Source organism: Solenopsis invicta, chromosome 16 (assembly GCF_016802725.1).
Source record: "Solenopsis invicta isolate M01_SB chromosome 16, UNIL_Sinv_3.0, whole genome shotgun sequence".
Classification (NCBI taxonomy): Eukaryota; Metazoa; Arthropoda; class Insecta; order Hymenoptera; family Formicidae; genus Solenopsis; species Solenopsis invicta.
This window is the reverse complement of record NC_052679.1, coordinates 24,790,299-24,812,013: the sequence shown is the minus strand read 5'-3', so window position 1 is coordinate 24,812,013 and position 21,715 is coordinate 24,790,299. Positions and strand designations below refer to the sequence as shown.

The 21,715-nt window shown below is 42.4% G+C and overlaps 2 protein-coding genes across 14 annotated transcripts in view; one reads left to right on the top strand and one right to left on the bottom strand.

Moving 5' to 3' along the window:
• LOC105193822 overlaps positions 1-21,715 on the top strand; it is a 66,290-nt gene that overhangs the window by 17,666 nt on the left and 26,909 nt on the right. The gene's annotated exons all lie outside the window — the stretch shown is intronic.
• The window catches only part of LOC105193823 (RNA-binding protein Musashi homolog 2), a 115,126-nt gene continuing 95,153 nt past the window's right edge, over positions 1,743-21,715 (bottom strand). For all 12 annotated transcript variants that reach the window (XM_039458902.1, XM_039458897.1, XM_039458894.1 and 9 more), the window contains one exon: positions 1,743-21,328. In XM_039458902.1, the coding sequence (XP_039314836.1) occupies positions 20,432-21,328 (897 nt within the window). In that variant the 3' untranslated portion in view covers positions 1,743-20,431. The remainder of the gene's footprint in view (positions 21,329-21,715) is intronic.

Below are 21,715 nucleotides of genomic sequence, written 5' to 3'. Positions count from 1 at the left end.
CATGTTAACCGATCAGTTATTAATGAAATACGAATTACGTGTGTCAGAGGCGACCAAACTCGCCCTCATGAATAACCATTTGTAAAGCATGACGAATGAATTCGCGCGCGAGCTTCCGTGACTCGTCGAAAGCGTGATAACGCGACGGCGAACCGCCGCGAATAATTGCGCGATGCAATTAACGTCTCATCGACTTTCGGTCGAGAAAGGGAGAAGGCGAGGGGGAGGAGAACCGCTGCGATGTGACGGGAAGAAATTATTATGCCAAAGAAAAAGAGAAAGAACGTAACGATCTATTCCCTGACGATCTATTCGCACTCACCTCTCTGACGTTCCTCGCTGCTTGTCGGGCGCACCCGCGCGATACGTTAATGTACCTCTACTCTTCGTAATTAGTAGCCATGTCAGATCTACGCATTAAGCCTACTTGTATCACTCTCGTCGGAGATCAAGAATAGATTAGATACCATGCTATTCCTCCGATTTATCGGATCTCCTTACGCGTGAAACGAAGGACGCAGGGAGGCTCTACGGCGGAAGGGGGGAGGGGAAAGTGTAATACGTGACGATGTACCGATACGTACGGGGGGCAAGTTAACTACTACAGCAAGAGATACTGGTATTTATATCTATGTACATAATAGACGCGCGCGACACACGTGGCGGCGAACGTGTGGATTGACCCGCGTATCGCGACGCGAGTCATGCGAAGTCGCATTTGAAAACTCTCAAGACTCGTTAAAACCCGACGCATTTTCCGGAATAAGAGTCGATAGGTTGGGTCTTTGTCTCCGGAATGCTTCCGTCTCAAAGGATTTTCGCCGTGGAATCCGCCGGGAATAGACGTCTTTACACGGATATATGTATGTATATATATACATATATATAGACGTAACGTATGAACAAACGAACATCTACATAGAGATAAACGTGTTCAATAGGCACGGTTTTCAAAGATACGGTGTGGGACACTGTAGAAATTACTTATATCCAGGTGCTATGTGTAGTGAGATATATCTGAAAAATCTAAAAAGGACTCACGCATACATATAGTCACTGTCTACTTATCTACGAAGAGTACTACAATACCCCGGATTCACGGAATAAACGCTGAATTGTTATGTACGCTGAGGCACGTCTTGAGATTTGTATTGGCGAAGGCGGAACGTGTCATAGCAGCTGCTTTACGGCAAAAGGCGCGGACGTTCCAAAAATTTTCTTTCATCAGTACAATCCTCGAAAAATAAATCCTAAACGGCCATTGTATTTCTCGTTCGATCTTAAATTCGTCGTTTGAAACGTTGACGTTTAATTAACACTAATATAGTATTTCTACTCTTGAATCAAAAGAGCTTTAAGCTTATTAATTTTAAATCAATTGTAAAACATTGTAAACGAAGAGACAAAGAATTTGGTTTCTAGTGCTATTGATGATTTCAGTTACAGCATATTAAACTTTAACTTGATTGATTTATCGCAGAGTTCATTTGCATCACTTAACTACCAATCGTTAGCATTTTATTCTTCATTTTACTGAGAAAAGCTTCAAAAAATGACTAACAATTTACACTGAATGAAAATTTTTCCTCTCAAAGAGAGATTATCTGGAAAATTATTTCAGTTGGTGCGCACTCGCGTGTATTTCGCGATCCGGTTTCGATCAATTACGTTTGATCAATTATAGGACAATCACTGATGTGGATAACGGTGAGAGGGGGGAGAAACAAAGTTTTAGTAAGCGATTAGCATGGAATAAGAGTATTTTTAATGATTTCAACAACAACAGGTACAGTAACCAGTGTTTACCTGCAGCAAATACGTTGATAATTATTCTCTTTCTCACAATTCTGTCTTTCTCTTTCTCTCTTGCACGGTGTTTGCCTCCTATTATTATCCTACTGTCGCTTAAATCTAAGTCTCATTACCGTCTTTTGCGCTTACCCATCTATATATACGGATAACCAAATTATTTACGTGATTACTACTAGATTTTTACTAGTCGGCTGTCTAGCTAGCTAATACTATTCTAGTTGTGTACGTGTGTATGTAGATGTGTGTGTTTGTGTGTGTGCGTACGTGTGCGGAATTTGGGTTTTTTTTTCTACTGGCAATGATCTTATTATTTTTCTTATTATCAGTTGTTTTGTCGGCGTCTATCAGCTCGGTGGAGATGCGTTATTCGAGAAACGCCTCGACGTCTCGAATGATTGAAAAGATTCGAAATAAGATGAATGCAGTTAGTACCATGTGGATCAATCCGTGCTCCGTTACGTTTGCATCGATCGCATTTTTACGAACACCCGGCGAAATTTGCGAGAGGAAAACAATGAAATCATTGTCAGTGGAACAGAATGGGCGCTAAATCGAAGCTTTATCGAAAGAAATACGGGTAATACAGAAATATCAATCTCAACTTTGTCTCCCTGCACTTTGACTTACACTACGGAATAAGATTCATGTCGTCCACAAACGAATTAATAAATAAGTAACTAACTACGTCGTGTCTGCGATCGTCTCGATCGTTCGATAACGTGGCTATTCAACGCTTTCGTTTTTTTTCGTTTCAACGAGATGATCTTTCCGTCGAATCGACATTGAAGCGCTATCGAACGTGCGACGACGATCGTCGAACAATAATAATAATAATAATAATCAGGTGGCGTATAATATATGGAAGAATATGCTGTGCTTGATCAATAACAGATTACATGTCTCGCATAGAGCTAATGATACTTAGTGATGAAGTCGAGCTTTTTCAATTTTATCACGTAAGATATATTGCTACTAAACTACGTATACGCTAAGGGCCGAGGCAAATCCGGTCTTCGAAAAGTCTCTCGTCGGACATAACACACATTCCATATTCTTGTTCTCGCCCTCCTTGCCTCGAAGAAAGAAAGAGAACCGCCGAAAGAAGGGTGGTCCCCGTGGAAATATAATATAACATTCACGTCACGTTCTCTCGCGACGAATAACGAAGATTTTCCGAAGAACGGATCCTCACTCCGGTCGCATCATCTGTCATCGCGCTGTCACGGTACGACACGTATATGCGAAGGTCGATCGACCCGACTCAATGTTTTCATTCCACTTTTGTAATACGTGTATATATTGCTGACTGTCGGTCTCTTAAGGACATCAATTTCTAAAGTGTGTCGTAATAAGTCGTTCGATACTTGGACGAACTGAACAGAAGAAAAGAAAAGTGACGTGGCGAACAGCGGCAGGTCGAAAGCCGATCACAAGATTCGGTGCCGACTACCGCTTATCACGTTTCGTAATGCCTTATGAAATTAACGAATTCACATTTGCTCTCTTTCTCTCTCTTTCTCACCGATTCACTCTCATCTCCAATAAATATTGTTTGATATCTCAAGAGGAAAGTATTTACATCGTCTCGTAGAGAAAAGAGTATTTACAGTGTGAATTATATAAAAAAGAATAATGCTCCTCTATATCATGCTCATCGCGTACGAAAATTTCAACATGTGGAAGTTATAAGGCGGTGCGATAGAATCAACGTAAAGTCGTTCTTCTTATGCGGAGGATACACGAGTATTCTTTCCTTTCTATTGGAAGACCCCATTTTTATTTTTGATTTCCGAATATTGTCGCGCGACAAGTCGCACTAATACGTCGTTCGATAAACGTCAACATTGTTATAAAATATAAGATATTTCATGCGTAATAACTCACAATATGGGATCTGTGATTTACAAGGTGAAGAAGTTACGTAAAAAATCGCGATAGAAAAAGATCTATTTATAGAAGCAGAAACATCGAGGTGATCGATATATTAATTTCTACGTGAAAATTAATATGTAATAAAAATATAATCACAATTTATTAATGTCATCATGATTGCGAATTGCATTGATATATCACTCACGCATTGACGTAAGTCTCGATAAATATTTGTTAAATTATTTATGCGTGTCAACATCAATTGTTGATTATCGACGCGTCATATTCGTTAATAAAGAATGTCGTGACAAAAATTTATCATTAAAATCACAACGTTATTTGTTATACCATGCACCGTGTAATATTGCAAAAAACTTAATTTCACTTCTGTTGACTTTATGGAAATGATCTCACAAAAAAAATGCAACGAGAAAATTAATTATTCACAAGTTACACGCGAGAAAATTATTTTTTCCACCGCTTGTTCTCACTTTTCATAACTACGAATCAACCCCGGTGTTAAAGTTACAATTTCGAGCGAATATTTAACGAGTATTGAGAAAACTAATTGGATACTCTTGTAAAATGTACCGCGTTGTCCTTTTTAATTCGGATTGAGTAGACGAAAGAGTAATTCAGAAAAGTCCGTAGTTGTAATGAAAATTACTATGTGTGTTGTGAGCATTATTAAAACTCTCATTGCGCACGACGCTTCGTCAATTAAGTGACATGCGTGACCACTGTTTTATACCGTTAATTAAAATCTATTTTGCGATGCAACATCTATCGCTATCTTGCAATAGCCATCGATATGCGAAACGCAAAATATTCAATGACACTCAATATATAAATATTCATGGATACTTGCGGCCGCCAATGCATTAATTGTCAGAGGCATCGTTCTTATGCTATTTTAATCGGCAATTATTTTAATTTATAACGAATAAATCTCAGTAAATCGCTGATTTGAACATATCGATTGATCGCTTAAAAAAAAGATCCACGTTTTCGGAAAATGTAATCTTGAAATAATCATCTTGTGAAAAGAATATTCAAATACACACAGCATATTGCTCAAAGAAGACATCGATCAAGAGGAAACGCCAAACAAACAATATTGCACGCTTCTGAATTCTCAAGTTCCTTTTGTTAGTTTATTAATAGAGTGCCTGTTGTCAGCGAGACAATTGCACGAAAAGAATAAAGAGGCACAATGTCAGCTCGTTGGCAAAGCGTCGCGTAACAAACTGATTCCGTGACACTTTCTTGTATGAAAAATCGAGAAACTGAACGTCCCTTCGCGAAATCTATATCTACGTTCTAGCGCACACACTGCTTTTTTCGCCTTTATTAATATCGTACAACCGTTATATACGCATAAAAGTAGATATATGTTCAGTATATATATGTATATAGATTGATTTTTTTATAATATATATCTATATATTTTATATATATATTTTTGTTTTTATAAATATAATTACGTGTACGTAATGTGTTAATGTTGTGTGTATCTGTATATGTGTGTGTATATAATATATACGTATTGGAAGAACAAGACGCCGCCACGACGCGCGTGTACGGCTTTAAAAAAGCGCTATGAAAAACGCGTGGGTCCCATTTCGAAAAAGTCACTCGAAAAGTAAAAGAGCAGTCATGGTGCACGCTGTCGCGTTTACACGATGCACGATCGTTTCCGATGCTCTTTCTCTTTTTGTTTTTTTTTTGTTCTTGCTTTATTGTCGTGTCTGCGACAATACGTCTTCGTCGGTCTCGCGGCCTCCTAGCCGAAGTTTCTTTCTCTTTTTTTTTTTACGTACATCTTGTCAGAGTAAAATGTAAAAGAATTCTTGATTCGCGCATCGTTCTTACAGGGTGACTTTCGTCAACAGCGGGATTTAAAGACTTCGCATTTCATCATTTTTCGCGCACTTGTACCGTATGCCTCACCCAATACCGTTAATTATAGCGAAATTAATACGTTATTAATAATATTGTCGAGTACGAGCGTTTTTAATTTTCGAAAAATTTTTCAATCATATCGAGTGAAAAGTAGACGAACATTACGCGATCGAGTGTAGCTGTGTAACGAGGATATAACGTCGCATTATTCGATATATGTTCAAATAAAATTATCACCTTGGAAGAGTGAATGTTTCCAAATAGAATTACGCTTGATATATTCATATATCACCCGTGTAAAAATCGATGTGTGAGTGCACCACGTTTTCCACGCGAGACTTTAAAACTTGATTTCTTCAACAATCTCACTTGCTAGTAAATGTGACAGTAATGGTGATGATGATGATGATGACGATGATAAGAATAATGATGAAGATGATTGATAACATTGGTGGTGTTGGATGACAGCAATAACGACGAACCATTACAGATATTCAATGATATATATTTATTTAAATCACACATGCGATTACGTAAGGCCTCATTGCCTCTTACGACGCGGCTGTCTCGCATCACGACGGGATGCATCAATCGTGAATCGGATATATTCAGACTCCCTCAATTGGAGATATTCAAAACTTTATTCAATTTAAATAATTCAATTATTCCTTAATTAAAGATAATCGTGTGACGAGGAAGTAATCAAATGTATTGTAATCTCGTCATGGAAAATATAAAAGAACAGCGAATGTAAATCTAGATTCAGAAGTTAAAAAGAAATTTTTTTTCCCTCCAAGAAACATTTCTCCGATTAAACTTTGACGTAGCGAGTATGGCACTGACCACTGAGAATCTGTCGCGAGCGCGAGACAGCCGCACAGAAATATGTTAGTATGTACAAATCGTTACACATGCACGGGTGCATTCTCGTTGTGTAGCCTCGATACAGGCGTTTTCCCGTCAACGAGTTAGCCCCGACACTGGTATTTTATAATAGTAGACTATTGCCGTGGGAACGATACGTTTCCATCGACTGTCGTATGAATCACAAAATTTCGTCGGGCACCCCGGCGAGTCCTACATTAAAGTGCGATAAATAGTGCAAAAAAAAGAGAGTCGTAAATTTTGATTGACATTTAATGCCGTTTTTTCTTTTCTCTACTGAATCACGTAAAGGCAACTACTGAAGATGCAATAGCGCGAGATTTTGAGATTGTGAATTGCATTTTTTCAAACGTTCCCTGATACATCTCCCTTTTCGAAGCCACGATCGAAACGCGATCGTCTCCACGCTGAGTTTCAGTCAATAATGTAATGCCCAGAATCGGAATCGAGGAAGTCAGAACCGTATCGTATTTTGTAAATTGTGACACGCTTCTACATTTCGCTTTGAGATCTCCGCGTGCCTATCACAATGGGACTCTTTGGCAAGCAACTTTTTTTTTTTCTTACACATGAAAATTCGCGATCCACTTTTCCCTCGAATCACTAGCCCGGCTTTCCCGCTATTCCGGGTCCGACGACTTTCGAGACCGACTCTGCTCAGATTACTCCAAAAGTCGCAATTATGCACATAACTACGCCTACACCATCGACGATTCTCTATCGCTAGTACTACGAGCGACATTTACTATACAATACGTGATACGTCTTCTCTTCGTGTTAACAGCGAGGAGTAAGGTACACTGGAAACGATATTGTTATTCGATAACACCAATGCTCGCTATGTAAGAGGCCCGCGTGCATCGCATCCGTCCCTACAACTTTCGAAGACGCTATTACTTTCAAACTGCACTATTCGTCACACATTAAAGCGCTAAGTACTAAGATCACTACCGCTCTGATAAAACTGCAATTCTCTATTTTACTTTCACAAAAGGTAGATATATAGGTAGATATATTTTTGTAAAAGGTATTGGATATGTGTTTCGAGACATATGTATCATGTTTCGTGCGCGATCGTGTTGGATAATTATGCCGACGTAAAAGTGTGCTTTCAGCAAATTGGTAACGCCAAAGGTTCTCCGTCTACATGAAACTCGGAGCGTAAAACGCTCCTGGCGACGCCTGTCGCGTTATGACGGATGCGATGCTTTCAGTACTCCAAACACATTAGTTCCGTAATGCTCGAGCACGGTGTTTTTCAAGCCATTCGAACTATTCGAAAACCCTTCGCCAAAGTAGATGGATCGTAATTACGTTTCGAAGCGTCAAGCTAGCTTAAACTGAATTCGCGAACTGTCGTGTTATGGTAAAAGTTTATTTTTTTTTTCCCCCTCGGAGCGTTTTAAATCTTTACAAATGAAGAATCCTTTTTAAGAACGCGCGGACTCGAGACTACTCGAAAATGACTTCGATTCCGCGAGATCAAGGGAAAAACATTCCGATTGAAAAACACCAGCTCGACACGTCTAAGATCTACTCAAGGGCAATATCAAAGTGAGAAGAAACAAAAGATAAATAAGGAGAGGGGAAGAAAAAAAAAGAAAAAATAGTCTTACCTGGTTCCGCCGTGTGCACCGTCCCTCGGAACAGTCGCCTCGGTTCGCCAGCCTTGTGTTTCTCGCGTTCTCTCTAGCAATCGACACTCAATTCTACTGCCTATAGAAATTAATATGCGTCTAAATCGCGGGCGTCCCAGGGCTTTGCCTTCCATTTCTTTTCTTTCGTCACACGTGGAGAGTAAGATTGGGCATAGAGATCGGATTAAGGCACTCGGGTTATGTCGAATCGTTACGATCGAGGGGAATGGGGTTTCGGAGGGCCAGGGGTGGGGAGGAGGGGTGATCGCACGGAGAAAGCGGTTGGAAAGGACCGTTGAGCGCGGGGTTCCGAAAGGGGAACAGGGGGTGGTGCATATACTTTCGTTTATTTCTCCGGGTGCACCACCGAAAAATCATACGAGGTGGGCGGGAGGGGGCCGATCGTGAGAGGGATGTAACAGCCGCCTCCTCGATTCATCGAACGCACCTTTTTCGGGGAATAAAGGGTTCTCCTCTCTCTTTTTTTTTCATTTCTTTTTTTTCTCCTTCGGAGATGAAGAAGCGAGACCGGCTTAATGAGGGACGAGCGTACGGGTAAAGCAGTCGCTTTAGTTACGCTTTAATCCTCGGCTCGCTGCCTTCGGCTCGCTTTTTATTGCTTCTACAACGTCTGCCGGAAGATAGACTCACTCTACTATCACATTTAGCGAGAATATTCTTAGCTCTCTCTCGTGTGTCCGTACACCCTCTCCCCCTTCATACGCGAGGGGAAGAAAGTGACAAAGAGTAGGGTTCGTTACCGAGTCGTTCGCGTTACCGACACGGGCGTGTAAAAAATTCACTACGATCTATTTAGAGTACCCCGGTTCGGCTAATTACTCTCGTTTCCTCTCTTTCTTTCCTCGCTAGTTGCTCTACTTACGATTAACAAGATTGACGAGATCGCGTCACGACGTACGCGTGAGATCACTCTTTTTTCAAAGGCAAGACGATATATATATGTACACATGTCCTCTGATATACATATCGTGTCTGATATTGGTCACCGGTTGAAGACACGAGGTGCTCGCGCGGAGGGCACGCGCGACAAGCGGAAGGAAAGTCGCTTCGCGAAGTAGATTGATATCCTTTTGTAATTTTTTTCGGAAAATGGATTCGGGTTCTCTCTCCCTTTCTGCTTTCTTTAAAACGATACTCGGGACTTGGAAGTTTCTTTCTCCGTGCTACGATGGAGCCGACACGCTCGTATCGGCCAAGTGCGTTTTACCGATGGGCGGATTCATCATCCTCTCGTCGGATATGAATCATTTATATCCGCCGCTCTTCTCGATTTCGCTGTTAAAATAAAGATTGCAATTGTAGCTTCCAACGGCCGTGTTTCTTACCGCGTGAAAAAGAAAAAGTCTCTGCCTCGCGGGTCTTATTCCTCTCGCTGGCGCGATAGGCGCTTTACTGAAAATTGGACGTAAAAATAAGTAGTAGTATCCGAGAGATGCGAGAAGTAAAAACAAATTTTCATCGGAATTTATACATTGAAGTGTGGCTAACAAAAATAAATCAAGTGTTACGTCGAATGTTGCGAGGAAGAGAATAAGGCGCTCATCGTTAAAGACGCTTTTCTGATCGATTATCGAGCGTAGGTAGGTAGGAGTCGGTGACTTTCCGGGATGGGACAGAAGGTGTGGTTTCGCTTTCACACGACGAAATATACGCCTACGCGCCTCCAAAAGCTAGTAGAACACACATCTACTTCGATATAAAGTAGCAAAACTGTACGCGCTATGTCGTCCGGCTGTGGATATGTACTATCTGTTCTCGTTAAGGGAGGAAATTGGATATGCGTTTAGGGGAGAAAATAGAGGAAAGGGAAAAGAAGAGGTACGAAAAAAAAAAAAAAAACTGGAACGGGGGAGAGGAACGCGTATAGCTGCCGGCGTAAATCGAATTGTCGCTATATTTTTCTACGCGCTTATGTTAAATGTATAAAATTAAAAGCAATGGAATTGTGCAATTGCATTACGTTATTTTTACAACGGAAGTGGGTTTTTTATTAATGTTCACTCGATTTCATCTAAAATTTCAATTCTGTGGTTATTGTTGTGTATTCAGTTATTTGCTCAATTTATTTTCCGTTGAAGTTTCATTAGCGCTTTACTCTTGATCGCACACAATTGTAGGATTTCATCCATTTTTGCGATCATGCAGGAATAATCGCATATATGTATTAATTTAAATGTTAACGCACCGACTGCGCGTCATAGCGACTTTTATTAGCTCTTCTTCTGCTATCGACAGCTTGCAAGATCGAAATGAACATGAACAATTGACAATGTCTCCCCGCAGCTATATCGTTCCTCGGGACGATTCTTTCTCTTAATCGATATCAATTTTGCGGGAAATTAAGACGAGCAAGTGTTAACTGCGTTATTTTAACGCGGGGACTAACGGGAAACGGTGGAGGAAGGAGTGTCAATTAAATACGTTGAGATATACTCTTACTTGCCGGTTAGAGTGCGCCAGAGGTGGTCTAGCTAAGATGCATGCGCTACAACAAATTCGCCGACTGTTTTAAACCACTTAAAAAGCGTCAGAGGTGATAGGGGGAACAGGAGACATAATCATTAAAATGGCTATCTAAAGAGAAAAAAAATTTGCGCGATATCTTCTGGTTGGCCGAAACGCACATGGAAAAGATTTCGGATTCTCTTTCTCTTCGGTCTCGAGCCAGCACGTTCAATCGATACGACTTTATAACGATTTTATTCTGCAGAATCGACATGTGCAGAATGCTCCAAAATTACCGGAAGACTTTCTCGCTAGTAGAAAGAGCTTTAAAAATCCTTTAAGCGCGGCTTGAGAGTATTGATTGTAATAAAAGACGTTTCTAATTTTTAGACGATTCCGTTATTAAAAACAAACAGCTTCTAACGAAGTAAACTTAGATGTAACAGGTTCGTAGTTTGATTACTCTCGCGTCAAGTAGTTTTACAGAATTTTAATTCAAAGCTTACGCGCGAAGATATGCAAATTGAAAAGGCACGAAAAAGAAATCTTGAGACATCAAGTAGTTTTGGGACATGCTGTATACCGTGCACATCAGTAATCCTCTTTACACACGGAGTAGCAAATAGAGCAACAAGTGATACCGAAGTTGAAAGTCGGCCGGCGTTACCGAAGTAAATGTAATATTCTTCTTTACGAGATCCACGCGAGTTTTTGATTTTTCTCGTATATTCAGGGGGGCATAAACTCCGAGAGAAGTCACGATCAAAAATCCAGGATATTCTCGACGGATAGTCCAATACCTCAGAGGTACAGCGCCGCGAGATGATAAATTCAGCTGCGCGATTAAATGAATTTTACATCGTCACTAGGGACCGTACAAATTTATATTACCATTTCGGTGTAACACATCGATATCGTATATAATCACAGGATAATCGAAACTATTAAAGATTATACGTGTAAAAGATACAGAGGGCAAATTTCTCGACGTAAAAATTTTGTTAGAAAAATTGTATTTCGGTGGGAATTAGTTTTATAGGAAATCTTGTAAAGACTTTATAGAAATTATATAGTTTATTATAAATCCTTTTAAGAGAACTAGAAATTGTTAAAAAATTTGCAAACGTTAGATCCACGCGCGTGCGTAAAAAAATCACTTTCGTAGCATTAGTCGTGCAAAAATCTTCATTCTTCTATAAAATTTTGATATTATTGTCTTATATCTCGAGATTTCGGATTTTGATTTCGCAAATCTCCCTCACTTTCTCCCTCTGTGAGAACGCGCGCGCGGAATAAGCCACGAGAGTTTGGACCAACCAGAAAGCGGCACGAAACGAGCGCCCAGCGGGGTTAACGAGACTAATTACAATTTAATATTAATTTGCCAATTAGCGAGTTGCCACCTCCGCGGGGCGCGCGATACCGCGTGTTCTATCGGGGCGCAAAACACAGGCGCTTGGTCGAGCGTTAGTGATAAGAAGTCAAAACAATGATTATTATTACAAGGAGTAGTAAAAAGAAGGCCGATTGTACGATGTGTAAGTACGCTACATATATATGTGCCTTTTAAAATATTTAATATATTAATATATTAATAATAACTTTATTGAACCTTTTACATATAACGTTATTATAAATATAATAATGTTATATGTAATATATTATTACTATATAGTACTTAATATATTGAATATATAAAAGACGCAACTATATATGTGTATATTAATCAAAAAGATAGTAGGAAGGAATAAGTAAATGTACACAATGAGTAGACAGGATAATCAAGTATATACAGTACCAACGTAATTACTTTTTGCCAACAAGTTAGACGGGACATACGAGGTTTGTCAATAATAAATAAACGAGAGATGGACCGTAGATGGTAGACCGAGAGTTCCTGGAGAGATCTATAACTATATATAGAGAGGGCGAGGGGTGGGCGGGTGTTGGGGGGGGGGGACTGAATGAGAAAATACATAAAGGAAAGATATACACAAATAGAGGTTAGCTACAAGTTTTAAACGACTACTTTATTGGCAATTTTTCTAGGCATCAACCTATACTATTTTTACGTTACGTTTTCGTTCGTGTGTTGTTGTTCTTGGCGTGCGCCATCGAGCGTACTCTTGCGTTAATATCGTATATTTTCCTGCCTTGTATGTACGCGCGTGTGTATATATATGCGTGTATGTGTGTGTGTATATTTGTATCTGTGTTTTTTTTTTTCGTTAGTACACGCGTGTTCATCGCGCGCGTGCTCTAATGCAAATATGAAAATCGTTGCTGGAGGATCCATCGACGTTTTTTTTTTCTCGGAACGAGACAACGCGTCGGAAAAGTCAAAACAAGCGAATCAAGTAAAGCGGAAAGAGAAATTGCAGGCAAACAATAATAGAAACGCGAGTTAAATCGGAGAATCGAACGTTTACACTGGCTTCTATATGCGTCGCTGATTAAACCGATCTAGAAAAAAAGAGAAGAAAAGGAAAAAACGTAAGCAAAAGAAAAAAAAACTAGGAAAGCAAACGTCTTTTCGAATTTCGAGTCACGATCCTGGCGACGGGATAAGGGGTAAAAGGTGGCGCGGATCGCGTGCGAATCATCGATCGTTCCCCACCCTGCGGTGACTTTACATGGCGAATCACCCTCTCGCGCACCCCTTCGGATCTTTCCGCGACGTTTCTTTCTTCCTCTCTTCTCTTCTTTTTAGGAAGCAATCGGTGATCAAATCGGTTATACGCGCGCCTGTTAATAGGCTTCGGTCTAACAATTATCCCCTTTATGGCACGTACGTGGCTGGCACACTATAGGAATGTAGCGACGAATAATGACGGGACACGCGGGGGGAAAGAAAAGAAAAAAAAAGTAAGACTCGTACCGCGCGGAATCGAAAGAGAACATTTGAGAAAACTGTGGATGGTACACACACACACGCGCGCGATGCGCACACTCGTATTGTTAAGCGTGTCACAGTAACGTAATAAGAGTGTGTCTTGCATTTATGTAAGCTAATAATAATAATAACCATAAGTAATGACAAGCATAATAATGATGCTGATGCGTAATAATAATTATCATCAAATAGTAATAATAATAATCATGATAATGGCGGCAATAATGATAATGAGTAATAGTAATAGTAATACGATTCGAGTATCGAGTATCAGCGCTTACGCAATTAATTTGGGAGGAGCTCTGGGTGTGTATTATATGTATACTACGCAGTTCGATTTTGTTTCTTGTCCTCTCTCCCTCTCTCACACTCTCTTTCTCTCTCTCTCTCTCACTTCTCCCTTAAGTTTTTTTTCCCGCATCATTATCGATCTTTCGTAAGAAATCCGAAACGAAAGTTTTCGCTCGCGAGCGATTCTCGTCTGGACGTTTCTCACAGTCAGGCGGAAGTAGCTTGGATCGAAGGGAGAAATTAGGTAATCAGACGGAATAGGAAGGCGGAACGAAAGTAAAAAAAAAAAAAGAAAAAAAAATCGCGGGGAGATCACTGGTTCTCGTCAACAATCGCATGATCTCTCATTAATGTTGAGCAATATTGATCGAGTGAATCCCGAACGAGAACTGTAGTGAGGCGGAAAATAGAATTAAGAACGCGCTCGTAATATATTCGATTGCCGGAATTACCATAATTCGCGACGTAAAAACGATTCTGATTAAGCGAGCAGCGACTTAATCGAGCCGCGGGAAGAACGCGATTTATCGATAAAGCGACGCAACGACGGGAAATCGTTAAAATATTGCGCGATTGCGAAGCTCGAACACCGAGAGCGTAGTACCAGTGCACGGTACCCTGGGCAGTCAATATTTATTTCTTTCAATTTTATCACTTTTATCTCCCTCTTGAGTGCTCGAGCAGTGACGTCCGTGTTGTCGATGGGAAAGCGGAATCGCAAGCAAACCGTAATAAGAAAAGCGGAAGACGAAGTGGAAGAGGGGGGGGGGAGGGCAGGTTCGGAGGGCCAAAAAAGAGCGGGATGGATGACGATAATGACGATATTATATAGGAGGAGAGATATTTCAACCAGCATGCTTCACCTACGTTTCATACACAACTAGTGGTGGTTAGCGCTCATCAAAAAATACCAGCTACGCTAATAATTACTATATCAACATTCGCAATATAGATACATAATTATCAGACCGAGATACAAATATAAATATATATGTATATACTAAGGGGTTTATGGAACTAGGACAAATCAGGAGAGATCGAGGGGAGAAGGTGTGTGTGGGGGGGGGGGGAGGGAGGACCCGCTGATCAGGAAAGAAAGGTGGCTTTCGCCGTGGTGACATATTTCTCGACGATGACGAGATATTATCTTTTTGTCACTGAACAGATATTAGATCATAGATAAACACCAGAGGCGAGGCTCGATCATCCGATATCGATGTCGATTCTCGCCGTGTTAATATCGTGGTACTAGTCTTTTTGTCGTCGACAGTGACGATTTCACGGTTTTGGAAAATTGCAACTTCCGAGTACGGAAATAAGGAGCACGATGACTCTACTTTACGAGACGATTATCAGCGACCGTAATTCCTCAACTCTTTGCAGGACATGCAATTTCATTTAGTTTTAATTTACATCCTTTTAAAACCTGTATATCTGGTAATTGAAATAAAATGAAAAAGTGTCATGTGACGGAGAAATTTGAATTTTTTGAACGTACAATCTTGTGTTAATTAGTTCTGCGAAATCCGTCTTGGACTTCCTGCCCTGTAAAGAGTTAACATTACTTGAGCTGTTATCGATCTCGTATCTAAAGCTTGAGGTCCTTGACTTCTTTGATACGTATCTTAACGATATTACAATACATCGTGATAATTGTACGTTTCCTGAGCTATAATGGATCAGACTGTATTTCGACTATAATTCGATCGTACAATTATAATTTAATGCACGGTTTGCATAATCGGAAAGAAACGAAAGGTATCGCCTATCGCGTAATGAGTTGACACTGCACATCGTGCGATTAGTCTGCATCACTCTGCTTTTTCGAGGTATTAAAGGCGCGATATCGAGTCCCGAATCGAAAGTTTCCCATTACAGCCCATAACGTTTCGCTGGAGAAATTGTAAAATCGTCATATAGAGTACTCGGTAAAATCGTCACGTCTCTCTCTCGTCGGGGCGATAAGACATTTCCGAAATGATTCCGAGAAAATGTCAGGCAACGCGCTTCACGACGCGGATAAACGACCCGCTCCGTACGGCTAAATTTATTGCTGAAATTCCACGTGAAGTTTTTTTGTTTCGCTCGAGAGGAGCATACTATAATCGCGCGCCGTTAATACCGGATCATACATCGCCAAATGCTCAGAGACAGGCGCACGGTAGTCCCGATTTGCAGTCTCGACGACGATCCGCCCGGAGAACTCGCTTCCCCGAAACGATTGAGGCTTGTTTCGACCCGTATGTAGAACGTATAGTAGAAACTAGGCGAAGTTACTCTATCATCAATCAGGGAGTGAGAGAGCAGTAGAGAAATTTCGGCGAGATCAAGTTTCGATGACCGAGGACATGCGAGAGTAATTTCGACGTTTTATTCGTGATAGGGAAGAGGTGGGTACGAGATGAAAGATATCGAAAATTGAACCCACCGAAACTACGCCCCTCCGATTCCAATCCCCGATTCTCCGCGCTCCTCCGAGGTCTCTCGCGAAAACGCGCAAAACGGTATCGTCGAGCGTGCTCGTCTCAGGATTATTCCTACGCTTGCTGAAGGCAACTTTGAAAATAAATACATCGAGATGTTCCGACGATACCAGTTTGGCTCGAAAGAGAGTACACCTCCCTTCTCAGCAACAACTCCCGAACAGCGCGCTCTCATCCGTTTCTCTCTTTTCCCCTCGTGGAAATTCCGTCGGGAAGATACTACGATACTACGGTATACGAACGGATATTCTCTCGATCCTAATTAATTTCGCTTTCTTTTTCGCGCGGAAATTTCCAAGAGTGAGAAAAGGGGAGAAAGAGAGGGAGGGGGGAGAGAGAGAGAGAGAGAGAGAGAGAGAGAGAAGAGGAATAGCGTAGGGAGGAAGCTGAAAAGAGGTAGATAGCGAAGCAGGAACGAGAGTTGCCAGGGTGTTGCGCCGATATCGCGGGGGTTGTCCGAAACGGGAGGTTCGTTAAGTACGCGCCCATTCCGCACATCATTGGCGTACGAGTACGCGGAGAGTCGCCGTGAGAATGGGAACTGGAACGGGTCGTACGCCTCTCAGCTGATCCTCGCTCGCTTCGTCGCATTTCGTCGCTCGTCCACACTACGTTCGTCACGTTTCGTTTTGTCCGTTTCTCTCTACGTGTATTTAACATGACTCGTATTATTTTTTTTTCCCTTTCTACGTTCGCTCCTACTTTTTGTAATATCCCCTTAATATGTCATAAATATCACTCGCGAGTTTTGTTATCCTTAACGCGTCACGGTGTATGTATATAATTATATTTTCTTGTTCATATATATTTATATGTATATTAAAGTATATAGTATCACTAGAGAATATTACTTGTGTGTCCGGAAGAAACTCCGGAACTCCTTCTGAAACTCTCATCGCTCGAACCTTCCTCGCACGACCTAACGCTCGCTTCGACGTTTTATTATTATCCAAATCCTTTCGCATCGAGTATTCGTTTGTGTATATTACCTAAGATTATTCCACTATGTCGATTACACGTGCGCGCGCAAACAAGCGCCGCCGTGACGCCTTTGTATTATCGTTACTGTTAATACTCGTAATAATCTAGCGCAGTTTAAAGTTTGAGTCAATCGCTTATTGCTCGAAAGTTCTCGTATCCCTCACGTGATTTCCTCGTCAAGAGAACGCCCCGTGTTCGTCCTCGCCGACGGCGATCCTTCTTCGATCGAAAGAGACCGTTGAGATTCGTGCGGATATTCGGGATTCGTCGGACATCGGTCGACGTGAGATCATTTGAGCGACAAATTGACGCATCGCACTTAATTCAATAAACTACTAACAATATGAAACAGAAGGAAAGAAGTATAGTAAAAAAAAAAAATAATAAATTAATTAAGCGAATATCGCACGGCAATATCATACAGTCGCGTTAAACGATTTGAAATTTGCTTATAGACTAAAATGCAAAACAATAGTTTACAACGTTGCCGTTAGCACTTGGGCAAATAATTTAATGACAAAAATCAAAGAAAAAAAAAATTTATGATGAATGTCGAGTCGAGAGGAACTTTGCGTAACTTCTTTTTTCTTTTGTTTTTGCTACACGGAAATCTGGCAAGACACAAACGGGTACGTAACACCAATTGTATGCTCGCCGCCATCGAGTCGATCTCGGGGCGTATTCTACAAGTGAATACAATATAAATTAAATATCCATTTCTCTCGCAAATTCCTTAACGAATACCTTTTATAATAATACTTCTCACAAATTCCTTACTTACGCGGTTTAAAGACTTAAATCTAGTTTATCGCTTGAGTTACGTGAGCTAATCTCAATCTTGAGTTCCCATTTCTCGCAAACGCAGTCACACGAACTCTTAAGTATATTTTATAAAGATGCGTAATAATATCTTTTAAGTATCTGTCTCTCTCTTTCTCTCTCGCGCGCCGGGGTCCTCCTTACGGAAGAGACCCCCTTTCCTTATTGTTACTCGCTCTTCTCTCTCATTTTTTTATAAATATCTATATCCGCTATCAATAATGCTACCCGCTTAAGCCTAACTTAAGTAGAGCTCGCCGACTCACCATCTCTTATTCTCTTACGCCGATCGCGGGTGTGATACTGTCAATTAGTCTTAACAGCTATACACGTGACTTCTCTGCGTACGCAGATTACACTCGCAAGTCGCTGAAAGTCTTGCTTAAAGGTTAACGCGATTCGAATTACTCGAATTACACTCGTGTACCGCTATAGTCTTATCCTTATTTAACGCGATGGAGAGCGGAGAAATATTGTCTTCCATTATTTGAAGAAAAATATATATGTATGTGTATATACGTGTGTACCGTATATATATATGTACCTATACATTATATATATATAGTTATATACGTGTCCCTCGTATTGTTGCTCGTGTGTCGTACGTATATAATATTGGGAGAGTCTGCCCGCTCGCGCAAAGTGGATCGTATGTATTGACCTGTTGCCTCTGGAAAGGCGAAAAGACGTGAAACTCCGCCGAGAGCGATGAGCGAAAGCATCGGCGATGGCGATGCGACGAAGAGAGACCGAAAAAGTCTGTCGAGTTGTTGTCAAGTTGTCGTCGCCGTGGTCGACGTTGTTGTCGCTTGAATTCCCGAAAAAGACACGAATCGGAAGGTAAGCTCGGAGAGAGCTCGTTGCTCGGGAACAGCGAGTGACGCACTTGGCTGTCTGAAGTGGACGAGTCTCCCTTCGGAGTTTGTTCGTTTGGCACTCAGCGTTTTGCGGACGCAAAGTCATAGCGTTTTTTTTTTCCTAGTGGGTCTTAACGCGATTGATTTTTTATCCAAAAATGCCAATGATCGGATATGGGAAATCGGCGCTTTAGCTTTCGCAACGTAATCGCGTGCTTTCGCTGATCCCAGGCGGAGACAACTCGATCGGGGGTTAGCGAATGTATACGTAAATGAAGGATCGCGAGAAAAATATATTAAGAGGGACGCATAACGGAAAGTGAGAAGAACAAAACTAAGGGGAGAAACGATTTAGCGTTCTCCCCTGGCGAAGTAAGTCGTTTTCACGGCGTCCGCTGCTTTTTTTTTCCTTTTATTGCTTCATGGCCGAGAGAACGGCCGTTGAGGGAACACTCAGGAGGCTAGAGAGACTGCCGCGAACGCCGTGAAACGAGTGCCGCTAATGGATCGCGTTAATTAATCGATAATTAACGTAATGGGCGCGGTGACGTGGATGGAACGCGGTTCGCACGCGCTTCTGACTTTAATGCGTACGCGTTAATCTAAATAGGAACCAAAGTGTGCTGAAACGCGATGACTTGTGATCGTGAAAAATGATATGAGTCGCGCAAAAGCGAAAGACGAGGGACTCGAAAGAGAAGAGCTAACATACATACATATAACGAGATACGTAACTAGTCTCGCTTTCTCACAAATAAATTAAGTAACGCATGTTGAAAATAAAACGCAAAATATGTTGGATCGATTTCCACTTGGGAATACAACATGTGATTAACGTGAGGATGACTCCGATCCTCCTTCTTCGTTCGCGTTCCTCATTTGCCGCTGGGTTTCCGTCGGAGATGATTCATTTTCTTGGCAATCTTTGCTCTCATCCTTACTCATTCTCACGCTCGAGCGCGAATTGATAGAAATTTCAGCTTTCTTCACTGGATCCTTTCCACTTTATCCGCTTCCCACGATGCCATTCCACGATAAAAGTATCGAAGAGAATCCATTTGCTCGTAGCATCGTTTCTCGAAGATGAGAGAAGGACGATGGATAAAATGACGATCAGAAGCATTAACGGAAGTCATCTCTTCGCCGAGTAATATTATGTATATTTATTTATTTGTTCTATTTCGTAGGTGATAGTACGCGCAGCGCGCGAGCGGTGGGCCATTTCCAGAGACATGCACTAAATCCCCGAATAAGAATGTCGATCAACCCCGGAGGAGGAATATTCTACCGTATATTGTACACAGACGGGGGAGAAGACGATCGACGATCGACGATCGGCAATCGACGATCGACGATCGACGATCGACAATCGACAATCTCTTCCCTCTCTCCCTCCCGAAAAAGGAGGAGGAGGAGGAGATCCATCCAAGATCCAAGAGTCCAAAAGATCCAAGAGATCCAAGAGATCAGAGAGAGCGGGAGCGCGCGTGCGATATATCAAAGGTGTGACGTCGTCTCGTCTCTCTCTTCTCTTTAAACGTACATTCCCATCCCGTACATAGATCCCCAATCGACGCCCTGGAAGCTCGACATGTCGACGTTGGTGAGCGAGTAGCCTTGATAGGGATTGCCGGGCGCCGCGGCGGCGGCGGCAGCCGCAGCGGGCGACGAGGCGGCCGCCGCGGCAGCGGCAGCGGCCGCGGCGGCACCTGGGGTCGGCGCCGGTGCCGTCGGGGCAGTGGGCGCTGCCGCGGCAGCGGCCGCCGCCACCGCCGCGGCCGGTATCGGATAAGGCGCGTACCGATATGCCGAGAGAGGATAGCCGCCGGTGGCGAACAGTTTCCCATAACCCGCGACCGCGTTCTGCACCTGCGCGGCCGCCGCCGCGGCCGCGGCCGCCTGCACCTGCGCCGCTTGTGCCTGCGCGGCGACCAACTGCGAGGCCGCCGCCGCGACCGGCAGCGGCGGTTGCGGCGCGAGCCGCACGCCTAGAGCGCCGAGCACTACCCGCTTGCCGAGCGCGAGCGCGCCCGGCTGCACCGCCTCCTTCGGCTGGGCCTTCTTGCACTCGACCTTCTTGTTCTTGATCGTGTGGAAGTGTATCTCGCACACGCGGTCCACCACGTCCTCGTTCTCGAAGGTGACGAAGCCGAAGCCGCGATGACGTTTCGTTTGTTGATCCATCAGCATTACCGTCTCCTCCACCTTCCCAAATTGATTGAAGTAGGCCTTGACCTCGTCGCTGCTGGTGTCCTGACTGACACCACCCACGAAGATCTTCTTAGTGCGATTGGCCTGTTTCGCGCGGTTCTTCGGCGTCGCGTGCTTCGGATCGATCTTCTTGCCATCCAGGGTGTGGATGGGACACTTGAGGACTTTGTCGACGCTACCGGGCTCGGCGAATGTGATGAAGCCGAAACCGCGGCTACGCTGTAACCGAACAAGCCGAGAACCGGCACGATGCACAAGGACCGTCTATTGCGTGCCTCTTTTCTTTCTCTTTTCGCTCTCTTTCGCGATCGGAACACGCTCCGACATCCGACTGATTTTCCGACTTGTGATTGCCAGGCGCGTTTACCGTCTCTATGCGCCTTCGTTCGGTTATCGCAAGTTATCGCTAGGTATGTTTAGGACGAGTTTTCATGACCATGAAAACTTGACGATTAAAAACGCGTTGGGACGAAAGCTCGTTTATAAATTTAGTTACTATACGTATAGCCTGCTCGAATGGTCACCAAAACTGATCCGTTTCCGTCCTCTCCTAACGTTGCGGCATCAATCCGAAATATAAAAGAACGCTTTTTGTGATTGCGAATT